The 18,373-nt window shown below is 44.0% G+C and overlaps 1 protein-coding gene across 1 annotated transcript in view; it reads right to left on the reverse strand.

The window, feature by feature from the left end:
- LOC138296883 (solute carrier family 22 member 7-like) overlaps positions 1-18,373 on the reverse strand; it is a 223,699-nt gene that overhangs the window by 129,081 nt on the left and 76,245 nt on the right. Inside the window, exon 3 of the mRNA XM_069236376.1 lies at positions 14,072-14,175. Coding sequence (XP_069092477.1) covers positions 14,072-14,175 — 104 coding nt within the window. The remainder of the gene's footprint in view (positions 1-14,071; positions 14,176-18,373) is intronic.

The following is an 18,373-nucleotide window of genomic DNA, read 5'->3' on the forward strand; positions in this document are numbered from 1 at the left end:
CACGTGTCTCCAAACTATCCAATCCTTGGGTACCAATAGACAGACCAGTTAAGGCAGGGAAAGCACAGAGTTAGAACTTGGGAGTTTTGGAGCCTCCCTCCCTCTACCTATCAGTCCCATTGCCTCCAGGAAGACCTGCAGGTGTGTGTCTGGTTTAGGGGTCTTTGCCAGGCATGGCAACTCTGTCTATGTCCCCATGTAGGGCGAGGTTTAAGTCCCCGTTCACCAATCGGACCACGTAGGGAACCTCCATGATCCATTCTCCCACTTTGTCCAGCCACTTCGCCTGCAGGCCCAGGGGAAATACCAGAAGACTAGTGCTAGGCTCTTCCCATTTTACTGTCTACTGGGAAATCATTGCTCCACCCAGGGCCAACAAAACTGCCCTGTCGATGATGTCTACCATGAGCACCTTCCTGGTGGAGGCCCTATTTAATTTACCGCCTTGGATGTCATCAGGGTGACCTGTGGTGAGGAGAGATTCTCTGAGTCCCTCTTCCATTTAGAGTCCCCTCCATCAGAGTCACCAGTTTATTCTGTCTGGGCAAACCATCTGTTAATTACAGTGGGTGGATGTATGCCATGGCTTTTGCCTTCTCCGATTCAACTTGCTCTCTGGTGGGGATTGCTTGCAGTAATCTATACGCTTGTTGGTGCCGCCCTCCCGGCACCCAGGTTGTCTCTCGGTCCTCAGGAGTATCCTTGTGCCTCCAGTCATGGCCACACATCCCTAGCTGAAGCAAAAAAAATGAGATTCTCCTCAGTCTATTACCCAGAGGTTTGTCAGGAAAAACAGGGTGTAGCAGAGGTTTAGTTATCTTAGGTGCTGTTTACAGTGAGAAAGTACTCTTTTTCATAGATGAACACTATTTTAGTTTGCCGTAAGTTTCTAGACAGTGACTCTCTATCTTTTGCTGCATCAAGTGCTGCCTTCAGGGGCACCGCTATTTTAGATTTCACACATTTGTAATGTTTGACTGGGAACACGTTGCTGGCTTTGCACCCTGCTATGTGGTCCAGTGTGATGTTTACCATGACTCTCTCTATGGTCCATGGGCCACACACCTGGGCTTCTTGCAGGATAGCATCTCTATTGTGAAAGTTGAGCATTCAGGCCGCCACTTCCCTAGGTGGGCTCCCTTGTGGCTACAGGTCTCCAGGGAGCCTTAGGGCATGCTCAACAGTAAACTACTTTGAGGTTTTGCCTCTCAGCATCACAAGTATAGCTATTCTTCTTTGAACAGCTCCATGTTGGGTCCTTCAGCCTTCTCTGGAATGACCACTAACCGGATAATGTTGTGGTGCATCACCCTTCTACCACCTTTCTATGATGAGCCCTCAGGATGTTCACGTCTTCGGTCACTGTGTAACTCTTCTGTTCCAGGGCCATTTTAGTGTCCTTTATAGCCACCGGTATCACCACCATGTGGGTTTGTAGCCCCTTATTGGTCCTGAAAACTGTTGTCCTTGTCCTGGACTCCTGTTCTGGGCTGCAGGTTCTAGTGGTGGTGTCCTGGTGGAGTTTGGGTGCACCATTGCTAGGTCTCTGGGTGGGAGACCTCTTGCTCTTCAATAACCTCCAATTTCTACTGTTTGAAACCATCACCAACCAGCACCGCCTTTCTACCCAGGATCAGATAGGCACCCTCCAGCCCCTAAATGTTCCCCCAGAGACTACCCTACCATCCCACTGGTGGAGCTTGTAACTAGGCCAGTTCTCTCCTCATCCAAGTAAGGTCAGTCAACATGCCACAGGCCTGAGCACCCTGTGGCCAGAAGCGGCAGGTTATTTGGCCTCTGAACCAGCCCTCTTTATTATTGTCTGACCCGATGTATGCTTAGAGGCTTGTGGGGGCCTGGTTCCAGATGGGTGCTTGAGGAGCCACTGGACCAGTGGCTGACTATTGGACACGGGCATGAATGCAGGTTGGGTTCCCCCCAGATCCCCAATGCTCCTCACCATCTCCTGCCACTCCCTGGAGCCCTCAGACCACTTAGTAATTCCCTGATGTCTACTATGGGCCTGCTGCCTGCTGGGCCCCCTCAAACTGGCCAAGACTGCTCCATAACCTGCTGGTGGTGCAGCACCTTATATTAGCAGCACCAGTGCTCATGGCGCTTCTACTGGGCAGACCTTCACCGCCGCCCATCTAGGGGCCAGCTCTTTCCTGACTGCTCTCTAGTCCAGCAGCTCATCCCTGCTACCTGCAGTGGGCCTCTCTGGTTTCTCTCTTCACTGGGGATGCCATCTAGGCATTTTTCTTTTGCTCTTGAATGGGACTAGTTCATTCAGCAGTTTAGAAAAACAACTTGAAAAACTAGTAAGAAGTTGGTTCCTTGAGACAGCGAGCAGCATCAGAGTAGATATTGTGGAGTATTTCCATAGTGTAAATTGCAAGGTTATTGGGGTCATAAAACCAAGTTAACTATTTTTTGGGTTGGCCGCAAGTTACAGCATTTGAGAAGAGAGAAAGGTATAAAATGATCATCTGCTGAACCTACAGGTATTCAATAGTTAGCACTCTCACATGAAATATAATAGGTTCCAGTGTGGAGCATTTGGTATGGTCATAGTGAAAGAAGTATTGAACAAGGTAATTTCTAGAAATAAATAAAAGAAAAATACATTGACTGTAACATTATTTGCTGTAAATATGAAATTTCCAAGACAGATGTTAAAGTCACAACTATGAAAAATTTGTTAAGAGCACCACACACTCCTCAATAAATGTTGTTTTGTCAGCAGGAGAGAGGTGAGTAACATTCAGTCTGGTGGAGGAATTCTCTTGTGAGTTAAGATTTATAGTCGGAGGAAAAAATAACCAGTAAATAGTTGCACCTAATAGCTTTTTGAAGTGGAGCAACGCCTCCCTTAATCCTACTTTCACAATTGTCTTGAATGGTAGACTACTGCGGAGGGAGCAGAAGTCCATGGCATGTGGTAGATGTCATTGAGCCAGGTGTCTGTGAGAAGTAGCAAACGGAGATTGTGACTGACAGTCAACACAACATTTTCCAGTCAATGGTTTGCTTCAGATCTATAATAATGAAGCATGCAGCACGTAGATGAACTGTTAGGTTTGATTTTCAGAGTGGAAAGGGGATCAAGTGGAACCTGCATGAGATTAGTATGCATCTTAGCCTTAGCTGATTATGTCTGTCATTAGGTGTGTTTGTAGAAGTAGTTTGAATTGTAACAGGGGCAATAGTAACATTGTAATGCTGTGCATTCTCCACTGAGACCTCAGTCCCTGTTAACTCTCAGATGAGCCTTGGCTTCTTTGTATGCCTGCAGGCCTAGCGCAAGGTCTATGGGCCTTTGTCCATTATCACCTCCTATGTGGACCAAAGGAGCAGACAAGTACCTCTGAACCAGAAAGAGCATATACTGCTTACCAACAGGAAGGGTTTGTTACTGGGAGTTTATGGAAGACCACATGAGGACGAGCAGGAGATGAGCAGGTGATGGAGTGCTTTATGTGTCCATGTCATCTAAGGAATGAGAATCACCCATCCCTTCTAATGACTTTGACCCATATACTGTATTTGGTTTTTTGAATGGAATGTATGACTTTCATTCCATATTATTCGAGGTTGTTTAGGGATTATTTTCTGCATGCATGTATCATCACACCACATGGGTTTAGACTAACATTACTTATTGTATGTTGTAGGTAAACCATTTCTTTTTACAAGAACATGCAGCTTTGCTTTAGAGTGTTACTCGGCTATATAAAGTAGATCATGCACACTATTTTAGATAGTGTGGAATAGTTCAGTTAAAACTGCTGGTCCTCATTCTGTTCTTGTTCTCACCACCAAGACCCAACTGCCACTGCCAATTTATCCTGATGCAGGATCCTTTTATTATCTACCTCCTTTATTACCCTAGTTTGCTGCCCCACGGTAAACCATGAATCCCTATTGCCCACTAGCGAGGAGGGAGAACCCCAGATTGTCTTGTGGTAACAGAACACCTGAGAAGGCCCTGTATTGATTTAACAAGTGCTTCTAATTGTAAAGTAATCTACTTAGTGGATGTATCATGTCTTAGAAATGGTGAAGGTAAGCTTGTTGCCAGATAATGGGTGTGCAGTATACATCAGGTTGTTGCGAACCATGTCCTACCCAATGTGAGATCTGCCTATGTTGCTGAACACGTGCCCTCACCCGAGCATGCATGCTTGCTGATAAAAGAAAAACTGTGACTCAAGGTATGCATTTATAGTTGCTCATGACTCTGGGCTTGTTTGGACTCTAACATCTGCTGGCACCCTAATCAAAAATGGCCTTCAAGTATAAAAGTTGCTCATAGCTTTGCTTCTGCCATTAGAAATTGTGGTTGTCAAATGTTCTGCCCCCCCCCCAGAATTTATTATAAGATTTCCCAGGGAAATACCCTTGCTAATTTCACTGCTAAAGAGATGTTTTTTTTTCTATGACAAATGAAGCTCCTGTCTCTTGTAACTACTGATTTGTTTTTTGTAAGTAGGATATTAGAAGAGACCCAAAAAGAGCGTGGAGAGGCAACTCAGGGAGTGTGGTCACATCAACATTTCTGCTCCTCAGCCTCACTCATTTGTATCATGGAGCTGACTACGTTGGAAGCAACAGCATGGTTCATTCCGCAGCAAGGAACATTTGTTTCAAAGCACTATTGTCACTTCTGTGTCATCTGCCAGTCATGCAACATTGGTAAAGGAATCAAAACCAATCAAAATGGCATGACATGTTACACCTTGCCATTCTGACTCAAAACACTAAACTGAGTCCCTACAAGCTCATGACAGGACACTCTTTGATGTTTTCTTCAAACTAGATTTGAAATTGAATGGTGTTGCAGATCTACAGTACTTCTGAAACATATTCTTTCTCTCTACAGTTTCCATTCCCAGATCCGAGCTGCCTTACCGTACTGCCCGTCTGAGTACTACCACACCTGTTACCCTGGAGAGTGGGTCTTCATCAAGGTACACCAGAGAAAGACTGCCTTCCAGCCCCAGTGTATGGGACCATAACTTGTAATAGTCATTGTTTGCACAGCTAGTGCAAGTGTGCAACACCGGACCGGACCTCTGCTTACCATTGCACTGCGTTGCTTTACTTCAGATTTATGAAGCCACTCAGGGCCACTCAAGGTGGCCTTGCATGGCTTTGTGAATCTCATTTTTGAGTTGTAGCACTCTTGCACCACATTGTGTGGTGCAAGAGCGATGAAATGGGGCTCCTAAATATGGCCCTTAGTTTTGCAATATGAATGTTATTGATTATTTGAACATAGCAGTTTCTTAAGTATTTTTATTGCAAATATGGCGCAAGTTAGGCCAATAGCGTCAAACATTTTGACGCTAATGTGGTGCTTTGGTGGATTAGGCAGGTTGTAGGTTTCAATGCTCCATTTTTCTAGGCCATCTAACGGGGAAATACTCCCCTTGCATACATTATACCTGGTGCAGGCATAATGCGTCACAAGGAGAAAGTGACTCAATGCATGCATTGCGCCACTTTGCAAATATGGTGGGATGAAAATGCCTCCTTAATGCCAAAAAATTATGCTAATGTTGCGCAAGGAGGCACTAGGGACTTGTCAATATGGCCCTTAGTGTTAGCAATCAAGACTGAAATGACTTTAAAGTGCTTGCCTTTTCCTCTATCTGTCACAACATAGATGGCCCTTGTGCACTCCAAGATAGGTCAACTTTTCAGCTGATGTATGACTCTTATGAATTGGTATCAAAGCTTTCCACTTTATGATGAGTCAGTGTGACAGCCATTGCATGCTCTTATGATTGTTTTTTAATTTTGGTAATAATTTGAATTAATTATGTAATAAAATGTACTTATTCTGGTGGAAAGTCAAGGTACGGTGCACATGTTCTTCAAATGAGTCACCTGTCTGTGCACCAAAACAATTATTACTTACTGTTGCTAGAGAAATATTTACAAACCATCAATCACTCTTCCTGCTGACCCTGCACTCACCTGCCTGAGATGTTTAAAGAGATATTCCTTTGACTGGAGGCCCCTCAGCAAAGATGAAGGGTGTGTTGATCTTTTCTAAAATAGGCCCTTCATACCCAAGTCTGCAGGTCCCAACCCAGCGGCTATTGATGATTTATTCCACCCCAGACATCAAGATCCAATCAATTGGAGCATCTTTGTGGACCAAAGTGAGAGACACTTCTCTGCAGACTGTACCTGACTACTTTTCCACCTGTGAACACCACCTTCCTGCTGGCAGATTGTTTCCATGAGCACTGCTCCTGGGAGGAGTATGCTCACTTCATTTGTACCAACTATGCTCATCCGTTCTCGCCCTGTGATTGGACTGGAGCTTGTTATGATGGATCTGTTATCCCAGGTATCAAACGCTCTGCTGAGCATTCACTTTCATGACTAGGAAGAAGCTATGCTATGAAGTGTTCGAGACAAACTTAGTTTTTGCATTTTTTGCCCTAAATATGGTGTAGGGTAAGACTCCCTAGGAAACAATATGGCACTCTACAATACAAGAAGAAATCATAAGTGCCATAGCCATAACTATATACAGTTTGATACAACTAAGTTTAAGCATCATTCAACGCCTTTGCAGAACTAAAGGTACTGCTCAAACTTGTCTGCTTGGTGTTCCTGAAGGTGCTAACAGGTATGTAGAAAAAAAACATTAAAGCTGAAATTATCAGATTAAAAGCTATTGATTTGTGGTAAATTTTGCGTAGACTTCGAAGTTGACATAATTTGCCTGATTTTGGAAATTATGGCCCTCATTTGAACCCTCGCTAAGGTTGAACCGCCAAATGACTGCATTTCAACATCCCCGATGTTGATCTCCAGAGTTTCCACCCGCCGGCCCAGCGGGGATGTGGGCCGTAACATTGCAGCCGGCTCCTAATGGAGCCGACGGCAATGTGGTGGTGCGGCGTGTGCCTGGAGGCCCCTGCACTGCCCATGCCAAGGGCATGAGCAGTACAGGGGCCCCCAGGGGCCCCGTGAGTCCCCTTACCGCCAACCTTGGACAGGCTGGCAGTAAAGGGAGTCAAAATCCCCAGGGCAGCGCTGCTTGCAGCGCTGCCCTGGCGGATTGCGACTGCCGGTCCCAGCGTTGTGACTGCGGCGGTACCGCTGCAGTCAAAATGTGGCATTTCGTACTGCTAGCCTGTTGGTGGTACGAATGCCACTTTAACCCTGGTGGTCGGTGACCGCCAGAGTTGAAATGAGGCCCTATGTGTTACGATATGAAATCCTTATAGTTACAACCTTTCACAGCAAAAATTTACACCAAGGGGCAGATTTTTGGAAAGCAGCGCTGCACTGAGTGCAGCGCCACTTTCTCTGCGCCCCTTAGCACCTCCCTACCCTCACCATGTGTGCACCTAATTTAAGATACGGCGCACCATGGTGCAGGGTAGAGGGCAATAGCATAATTTTTCATGACGCTACTGATGTTCTCTGCAGGAGTAGCGCCAGCAGGCCACCATCCCTATGAGGGCAGCCGTTCCCAATGGGGTCGCAAATTGCAACCTACCTCATGAAAATACCTCATGAAAATTTATGAGGTAGGTCATTTGCGACCCTATTGGGACTCATAAACAGTGTCATTGACACTGTTGCACATCAGGTTTTGCGACTCACAAATTGTGAGTTGCTAAGACTTGTAAAACCTGATATTTGTACATGTTGCCCCTAGTGTACTCATTGTGTAAAACTGCAACTCGTGTCAAAGAATGAGGTAGAAGGGATGGCAAAAGAGAAACCTTCAGAAACCATGAAAAATCAAAACAGTAGACAGAAAAAAACAGGATGGGGTCTCCTCCACAGCAGAAGTGCAGATGGGATGGTTATATTTTGACGGTATGTGGACAAATTAGAAAGTTGTCTCAGTATCAACATACTGATATCGGTTCATGCCATTCTTCCTAGAACTCAGGGGACATTAGATGATTAGAAAACGACTAAGGTAGGGATAAACCTGAGTATTTTAGGTAAGATGAGTATGCAAGACAGAAGGTTGAGAAATGACAATCATGTGGCATTGAGTCTTGACTAAATGAAGAGTAAGATTCTGATTCAAATATTATTATAATAATACTAAGACAAAACTGACATGTTTGGAAAAAATAAAGCATGCAGCAGAAAATGTTATGTTAAGCAGATCTGTAGAGTGCACTATCACCCAGGAGGTTGTCCTGGCACTGAGCAGGCATGAGTCCAGACACACTAGGGACTATTGGGATTACTCAAAAAAACAGGTTGTTTGTTTCTTGTGGAATTCAAGAAGTGAGGAGGAAGCCCATCAATGCAGTGTCAGGTTATGACAAGCTTTAGGAGGGATGTAGGAGAAGGCTTTGTAACCTTCTGAAGAATGAAACATAGGCAGAAGGGCTTCTGGTAAAGGGTAACTTCGCAAAAAAAAAAAGCCATATTCCGGTGACATCTATTAGATGTCTATAACGTTAGCTGAGGTAAGGACTATTGATCTTCAACTTTTGTAAGTGATTCACCTTGTGGAGAGGTGGTAATACGCAAGGGGCGCTAAAGTTGCTTTTTACATTCACCATATTTACAAAGTCTCTCAATGCATGCATTGCACCACTTTGTAAACCCTTGCCTGCGCCAGGCATTATGTATGCAATGGGGGCGTTTAGGGGGGCCTGAAATATCACAAGGAAATCTAGGATATTTCCCTGAGCCATTTTTTCTGGCACTTTTACCGCCTGCTCAGAGCAAGTGTTAAAAGGGGGCATGCCTTTGAATACAACGGGCCCCTATGTAATTTGCAGGAGTAACACCAACATTTTGGTGCTACTCCTGCAGAGTACATCAATAGCATCAGGAATTCTGAGACACTATTGCCCCTACCCTGCACCATGGTGCGTACTAATTTAAATATGGCACACATATGGTGGCAGTATGGAGTTGTTATGGGGTGCAAGGAAAGTGGCGCTGCACTGTGTGTAGCGCCACTTTTCTTAAATCAGTCCCAAGTGTTTTGCTACCTGAGGATGTCAGGACAAAGATGCATGTGAGTGGGCTTTAAGGCAAGCTTGGGCATTGAACAGAACTCAAACCGGGTGGGATAAGGATTCTGCGCCACATGTGATTGCCCTTAGAAGTGAGCTACCGGTATCGGCTCAAGAGCCTTTGAAATCAGATGCAAAGCACAACATAATAGCCATCCTAGTTTGATTACAGTACATCTACACTCCTCTTTTTCATGTGTCACATGCAGACAGTTTACATAAAGTTGTACTGGGTTATAGAACTTTGAACTTGCAAATATTCATTGCAAAACTGTTTTAGACTGATGATGAACTTAGGAACAAATTCAAAATGATTTTGGACATTGCTAATGGTTTCTTTAGCCAAAATCTAGCAATCACAATATTTAATTGCCTTTTTATTTGGTGGTAATCAATATGGTAACACCAGACCTCAAGAGGGCTGTAACGGTATTTACACAAAAAAATATTAGAGATCTTACAAGAGTACTCTGAAGTGTTGCTGTACATCAATAACATATACGTCACTGACAATAATTTAAGTGAGCACCTAAATAGGATAGACAAAATAGAGACTATTACGATTTGCATGGTCATAAGGAAAAATTTCACAAATCAAATATAGCATATCTCAATCTCATCTTCTTAGGATATGATTTATGCAATAAAGGCAAAGGTTTGGAGCCAGGTTTCTTGAAAAAATTTAGCACTTTATGGGTACCAAAACTTTGAGATAAATTACAAGCCCTAAGGGGAGTCTTGTCTTTTGGAAGAGCTTACTTGCCACATTTGGCAAAGCAGAGAAGCTTTTATATGATTTAATAATGGTCAACTTTTCTGAAAATGACTGGATGGGTATACATGCATTTGATTTACGTGGCCTGCATGCAGCCATGTTAGTGACAAAATAACTCCAGACACGGATTTTAAAAAAACATAGTAATTGAGGTAGGCATAGGTAAACCTTATGTAGTTTACAATGAGAGACACAAACCTCTCATAGTTTAGAAATGGTATTTGTACTCAGGTCCAGGGGAATGATTCACTGTGACTGAAAACATTCTGTCAGGTGTGAATATGGCCATTCTGAAGGAGCATTTTCTGGCTCAGGGAAAACAGATTATCAAAGTTTTCCCTGTATTTACATTACAGGCAACTACTTAAGTAGACATCCCTATTATCTGCTGGGTGCAGTAGGCCTCAATTAAACATTATAGTGATATAAAATATAAGTATGATCCCACATTTAAAACCAAAGAATTCCTATAATATCAACACAAATACTACTAATTCCACATAAGGTTCCCATGCATGAGAATAGGAGCATGTTGTACAACGACAGCTCTGCACAACCTGTGGGTGGCACAAAAAATTCCCTGCAGCTTGTGCTGCAGTGCAGGGAATTTTTTAAAATGGTAATTTTGAGGCACCATGATGTTACACTAAACAATTAGGTGATTCTATTATTATATAAATAGTTGAGATTCATTACCTCTTTTTGGCCATTCCTACACTCATGTCAGAATCAGCATTCTGTAAACATGGCTATAATATAATCCCATCCCTTTAACAATTAAACAGGTCTACATCTCCAAAAGGTAGATAATAAAAGATAAACAGCTCTGGGTAAATGTGGTGTCCCTACAGGTCAAGCCACTCTTGGTCCATGTACATCAGGGACATGAAATAATTCATTCCAAAGGGAGTCGTGTAGGTGACTTGGCTGTGAAAGTTGTTGCTATGACTCGATCTCAAAGGAAGATCAATGCAAATGTTATGCAATCTAAGAAAAAGGAAAGACACCAGGAGTTATTAATTCTAATTATTCATATAGCCTCACCAAAAATATGTTTTTATACAAGGGACAGGGAGTAGACTTGTTCTTAGTGGCATAGCAAGGTTAGATCTTGTCAAATTAGCTTAGGAAGGCTTAACTTCTTATGAATGTTATAGCAATGATTTTGGCAGCACTATTTTCCAAAAATGCTTAACATACAAACAGCAATATAATTTGATCAACAAATTAATCCCTCTACTACTAATGTAAAATATGGAGCAGTGTGATAAATGCTCCAATGCCATGAACCCCAACCAGATTGGCCCATTACCAAGTGTTAATCATTACAAATATGTATTAGCTGTGGTCAATTTATTCTCTAGATTTCTGTGGGTTTTAACACAAAAGACTGCCTTTGCCCAAGCAGTCATAAAAGACTTGCAGTGCCTAGTAGCAGTGGGAGCAGTTCATAGCTCTCATTCAGCAACTGGCCTGGGTTTTTCTACAAAGTCAATTGATAATGCTATACCTGCTCAGGGAGTACATCTAATAATCTTGCACCTGTTCTGTCTAGAATTGAATGGAATGATAGAGCACGCCATTGGCCTGCTTAAAGAAACCTTGATTGTTAGACTATTTAATACCGGAGATTTGTGGTACCACAACCTATACAGGCCTCAACAAATGAAATGTCTTGCATGTACAGAAATGCTGCGCACCACACAAAATGTGTTCCAGTGTATCCACATAAGTGCCCTACATTGAGCTTTTTTGAAGAGAATGATCGCCTGATTATATCTCTGTTGCAGAGCATCAAGGACCTGAGAAAGAAATTAGCAAGCAAGAAGGGAAAAGCTGTTGAGGATGGGTGGCTCCCAAAAGTAGGAGCACTATTACAGAAATGTATTCTTTACAAACAGTGATTTGGGCAATTCTACAGACCACTTGTGCCAGTTGGTGAGGTAGAGTGCATTTGCACTATAATTCTGCCACCACTACATTATGAAAAAATGGCAATGTGTTGAGCAATCACCTAAAAAAGCATTACTTGACTGATTTGTTTCAGCAGCCTGTGGCCATTGCCTTCAATGAATGTGCACCAAATGTGACCAGTGTATCCTCTTCCTATTCTGGAGCTACCTTGAGGAGCAATCACCCAAGTGGATATCATTAGTACCATTCCAGGGAATACTGATTTTTCATCTTTACTGCCATAGGTGTACTGAACCAGATGTGGTACATTTTACATCTTCAACAAGTCAGCAACATTAAGTAACATTGTAATTATACCTACACCACTGACATTAAATTGATCTGCGTCCATTTAAGATGCTGCACCTTTGCAAGCAGTCTTTACAGCAGGGACACGCTCACATGTGCCCTCATTCATTGTCTGTAGTCATGTGTCTGTATCTGCAGCTCTGTTCCAAGCCCTACCCTCAGACTTTGAAACCACAGACACCCACTGTTAGACTAAGCAGATGCTGTTTTCTGCAGTTTCCTCCACAGACTGACATTATTATTGTCTGGATGCCATAGAGGTATCCCTTTGGCATGTATTCATTAGAGATCATCTGGACCTTACTTAAATGAGGGTCAGCCATGTGTCCCAAAAGCATATAGTGCAGAAGTTGGTTTTGCTCATTTAGTAGACTAGAGACAGAAACATGCATGTGATTTCTACTTTGTTTGTACATTATTTCTGCAATCATTAAAAAATGCAAGCACATTGAAGGATGATTGATATGGACAGCATAACAAACAATAGTGTGCTAGCACACATGTGCTTCATAGTAATGGCTACCACAAGACTATCATAATTGTTTGAAACATATCTATTTGCTAAAAGGTAACTCCTTAATTTCTATGAAGGATTGATCTCACATGTTTCCATCCAATTAAATGCTTTTTACATGTACCCCTGTATCAATTGTTTTTTCTAACAGTTTCATTTTGCATCAATTGAATATGAAGGTATGATTTTCACCCTTCAATTTTGAGCTTTTAAAATAAATAATTGCATATAATTTGAATGTGAAATAATCCCCTTGGTTGCATTTAGTATTTTAGTATATCTCTGGCCAAGCTCTCAGCTTGACTACTGAGTTGTTCTTTTTGTGAATAATTGAGTTAGACATTGTAAATACCTAAATTTCACAAAGTGCCCGGGTCTCGCATAAACCGGATTTGCCTGTTCCTGCCTTATAATCTCACTGCAAGGCAGCAAACTATCTACAAAAAAGAGACATTTTACAGTCATCTCTCGATTCAGCTGGTGCTGTCTGATATGTAATTCTCCCTTTGCTCCTTGAGCCTGGCTGTGACTCTATGATCACACAGACCTCAAGGTCTGGAGGACGAACTCATCTGGGCTCAGTACCAATGAGCCTCAATGATTTCTACTTCCTACAGCCTTATTAACCTATTCCATGTGGTTCCACTCCTCAGTTTGAAATAGAGTATCCCTAGATTCTTATATGACTAGATTCCTACTTTAGCAAACGCTTCCGGTAATTTCTTAGTGAGGGGGCAAGAGCCCTCAATTATGAAATGTTTCTCGAGCTCCATATATGTTGTTACTTCTTCTCAAATTTAAGACTAATTTAGGACTAATTTATACAGCACCAAAATAGACAGAAATATGAGTTTTATGAAAACATAACCACTGATGATTTGGCCTCTTTTGTGCTCAATCTTGTTTTTATATAAGTTAGCAGGGAGACTTGACTATTGCTTGGATGTGCATAACCTACTTCACACCAGATCCTGAAAGTGTTTCAAGCTACAAAAGATGTGAGGTTTCCTCTAATCTTGAATCTCCACAGGAATCTGGAATATGGAATGTGAGTTGATTGGGCTGAAATAAACCAGTATTGGAATAATCAATTGAGTGCAAGTGTATCATCAGTAGCATCACACCAGATCTTGAAAGTGTTTCAAGCTACAAAAGATGTGAGGTTTCCTCTAATCTTGAATCTCCACAGAAATCTGGAATATGGAATGTGAGTTGATTGGGCTGAAATAAACCAGTATTGGAATAATCAATTGAGTGCAAGTGTATCATCAGTAGCATGCTGTGATTTTACTAGTGACTCCATCAGCCACACTTTAGAATGCAGAAACCTGCTCTCTACTTTCCAATCCTCCTAAAAAAGACTGGAATACCCTGAGCAGGCTCAGCTGTGCATAACTCATGTTGAAGTGCAGACAAAATACAGGTATTATCAGTAAGTGGTCTACCACATGGAGAAAAATGTAAACACATTATGGAAAGACTGGATAAATGATACTTTACCTATCAGAAAGGTAACCAATCAAAACAGCTCCCACTGTGACCCCAATGAAGAAAAAGGCGGCTGAGGCCTGAGTGAGCCATTTCATGTCACACACGAGGTCCCACTGAAAGAGAAAGGAGCCTATGTTAGAGATGGGTTTCTCTTCTCCAATTGCTTCTCTCTTAAGCTACTACATATACATTAGATAGGTACAGGAGTCCTCTCCATGTGTTCAGGGAGTGCAGCAGGTGCAGTGTATCTCAGCATCTTGCCTTTGGACTGGGTATCTATGTGTAGGAAAGTACCATCTTGCCTGGCATTTTACCCCCATATTTCACTGTTTATATGTTGTTTTAGTCTATGTGTCACTGGGACCCTGCCAGGCAGGGCCCCAGTGCTCATAAGTATGTGCCCTGTATGTGTTCCCTGTGTGATGACTAACTGTCTCACTGAGGATCTGCTAACCAGAACCTCAGTGGTTATGCTCTCTCTGCTTTCCAAATTTGTCACTAACAGGCTAGTGACCAATTTCACCAATTCACATTGGCATACTGGTACACCCATATAATTCCCTAGTATATGGTACTGAGGTACCCAGGGTATTGGGGTTCCAGGAGATCCCTATGGGCTGCAGCATTTCTTTTGCCACCCATAGGGAGCTCTGACAATTCTTACACAGGCCTGCCAGTGCAGCCTGAGTGAAATAACGTCCACGTTATTTCACAGCCATTTACCACTGCACTTAAGTAACTTATAAGTCACCTATATGTCTAACCTTCACCTGGTGAAGGTTGGGTGCAAAGTTACTTAGTGTGAGGGCACCCTGGCACTAGCCAAGGTGCCCCCACATCGTTCAGGGCGAATTCCCCGGACTTTGTGAGTGCGGGGACACCATTACACGTGTGCACTGTACATAGGTCACTACCTATGTACAGCGTCACAATGGTAACTCCGAACATGGCCATGTAACATGTGTAAGATCATGGAATTGTCCCCCCAATGCCATTCTGGCATTGGGGGGACAATTCCATGATCCCCCCGGTCTCTAGCACAGAACCCAGGTACTGCCAAACTGCATTTCCGGGGTCTCCACTGCAGCTGCTGCTGCTGCCAACCCCTCAGACAGGTTTCTGCCCTCCTGGGGTCCAGGCAGCCCTGGCCCAGGAAGGCAGAACAAAGGACTTCCTCTGAGAGAGGATGTAACACCCTCCCCCTTTGGAAATAGGTGTGAAGGCTGGGGAGGAATAGCCTCCCCCAGCCTCTGGAAATGCTTTGATGGGCACAGATGGTGCCCATCTCTGCATAAGCCAGTCTACACCGGTTCAGGGACCCCCCAGCCCTGCTCTGGTGCGAAACTGACAAAGGAAAGGGGAGTGACCACTCCCCTGACCTGCACCTCCCAGGGGAGGTGCCCAGAGCTCCTCCAGTGTGTCCCAGACCTCTGCCATCTTGGAAACAGAGGTGTCTGTGGCACATGGCACACTGGACTGCTCTGAGTGGCCAGTGCCAGCAGGTGATGTCAGAGGCTCCTTCTGATAGGCTCTTACCTCTCTTGGTAGCCAATCTTCCTTCCTAGGTAGCCAAACCTCCTTTTCTGGCTATTTAGGGTCTCTGCTTTGGGGATCTCACCAGAGAACGAATGCAAGAGCTCATCAGAGTTCCTCTGCATCTCCCTCTTCACCTTCTGCCAAAGAATCGACCGCTGACTGCTCAGGACGCCTGCAAAACCACAACAAAGTAGCACGACGACTACTAGCAACCTTGTATCGCTTTATCCTGCCGGCTTTCTCGACTGTTTCCAGGTGGTGCATGCTCTGGGGGTAGCCTGCCTCCTTCTTGCACCAGGAGCTCTGAAGAAATCTCCCGTGGGTCGACGGAATCTTCCCCCTGCAACCGCAGGCAACAAAAGACTGCATCACCGGTCCTCTGGGTCCCCTCTCAGCACGACGAGCGTGGTCCCTGGAACTCAGCAACTCTGTCCAAGTGACTCCTACAGTCCAGTGACTCTTCAGTCCAAGTTTGGTGGAGGTAAGTCCTTGCCTCCCCACGCTAGACTGCATTGCTGGGTACCACGTGATTTGCAGCTGCTCTGGCTCCTGTGCACTCTTCCAGGATTTCCTTCGTGCACAGCCAAGCCTGGGTCCGACACTCTAACCTGCAGTGCACAACCTTCTGAGTTGTCCTCCGGCATCGTGGGACTCCCTTTTCTGACTTCGGGTGGACTCCGGTTCACTCCTCTTCTAAGTGCCTGTTCCGGTACTTCTGCGGGTGCTGCCTGCTTCTGTGAGGGCTCCCTGACTTGCTGGGCGCCCCCTCTGTCTCCTCATCCAAGTGGCGACATCCTGGTCCCTCCTGGGCCACAGCAGCATCCAAAAACCCTAACCGCGACCCTTGCAGCTAGCATGGCTTGTTTGCGGTCTTTCTGCATGGGAACACATCTGCAAGCTTCTTCATGACGTCGGACATCCATCCTCCAAAGGGGAAGTTCCTAGTCCTCTTCGTTCTTGCAAAACACCAAGCTTCTTCCATCCGGTGGCAGCTTCCTTGCACCCTCAGCTGGCATTTCCTGGGCTCCTGCCCACTCTCGACACTGTCGCGACTCTTGGACTTGGTCCCCTTGTCTTACAGGTACTCAGGTCCGGAAATCCACTGTTGTTGCATTGCTGGTGTTCGTTTTCCTTGCAGAATCCCCCTATCACGACTTCTGTGCTCTCTGGGGGTTGTAGGTGCACTTTACACCTACCTTTCAGGGACTTGGGGTGGGCTATTTTTCTAACCCTCACTGTTTTCTTACAGTCCCAGCGACCCTCTACAAGCTCACATAGGTTTGGGGCCCATTTGTGGTTCGCATTCCACTTTTGGAGTATATGGTTTGTGTTGCCCCATACCTATGTGCTCCTATTGCAATCTATTGTAACTTTACACTGCTTGCATTACTTCCTTTTGCTATTACCTGCATAATTTTGGTTTGTGTACATATATCTTGTGTATATTTCTCATCCTCATACTGAGGGTACTCACTGAGATACTTTTGGCATATTGTCAAAAAAATAAAGTACCTTTATTTTTAGTATATCTGTGTATTGTGTTTTCTTATGATCTTGTGCATATGACACCAGTGGTATAGTAGGAGCTTTACATGTCTCCTAGTTCAGCCTAAGCTGCTTTGCCATAGCTACCTTCTATCAGCCTAAGCTGCTAGAAACACCTCTTCTACACTAATAAGGGATAACTGTGCCTGGCACAAGGTGTAAGTACCTCTGGTGCCCACTACAAGCCAGGCCAGCCTCCTACATTGGCTGGGCAGCGGTGAGATAGGTACTTGTAACTACTTACCACTTTGTCATGGTGTACTTTTCATAAGAGAATAATATACAAAACAAGTTCAGTGTATGCACACCTAACCAAAAAGTTTTGCTTTTCTCCTCTTACACTTTCTACTAAGTGCTAAAAAGTACTCTAAAACTTCTAAAAAGTTTCTAAAAGTTTGAAAAAGTTTTTTTTTCTGTTCTTTAAAAAGTTCTGAAACGTTTTCTTTCTTCTCACTGTCTCTAAACCTTCTTTTATCATGTCTGCTGTAGAGTCTGCTCTAAAATGGTCAATACTACCTATGACAATTTAAATTTCAAGAGCCTAAGGAGTCTCTGCTTAGATAGAGGTTTAGTGATAGGAAAGAACCCTACTAGAGAATTTCTGTATAACATGCTCATTGTGAATGATGAGTCCCTAGCTGGCACTTCAAATGAGAAGTTAGTAGATAGCTCCCATTCTGACTCAGGGGAACCCCTTGAGGGAGGTGGGGAGGGTTCTATTCCAACTCTGCCCCTCAGCAGACCACATAGCAATGCTGGTAGTAATAGGAGCTCCCATCATAGTAGGGATGTTTTTGTTCCAGGTTGTTAGAGTCCAAGCTGTTAGGGACAGATCTCCCTCTGTTGTTTCCAATTTGTCCTCAGTGTCCAAGCATTCCCAACCCACCCACCCTGAAGACAACATGTTAGAAAGGGAACTCAAAAAGTTGAGAGTGGAAGAGACCAGACTGAAGCTTAAACAGCAACAGCTGGCTCTAGACAGGGAATCTCTAGACCTGGAGAAGGAGAGACAGAGATTGGGGTTTGGACCCCATGGTGGCAGCAGCAGTATTCCTGATAGTAATCCTGTTAAAGAGCATGATTCCAGAAATCTGCATAAGATAGTTCCCCCTTACAAGGAGGGGAATGACATCAACAAGTGGTTTGCTGCACTTGAGAGGGCCTGTATGGTACAGGGGGTCCCTCAAAGGCAGTGGGCTGCTATATTGTGGTTGTCTTTCAATGGAAAGG

This window comes from Pleurodeles waltl, chromosome 5 (assembly GCF_031143425.1).
Source record: "Pleurodeles waltl isolate 20211129_DDA chromosome 5, aPleWal1.hap1.20221129, whole genome shotgun sequence".
NCBI lineage: Eukaryota > Metazoa > Chordata > Amphibia > Caudata > Salamandridae > Pleurodeles > Pleurodeles waltl.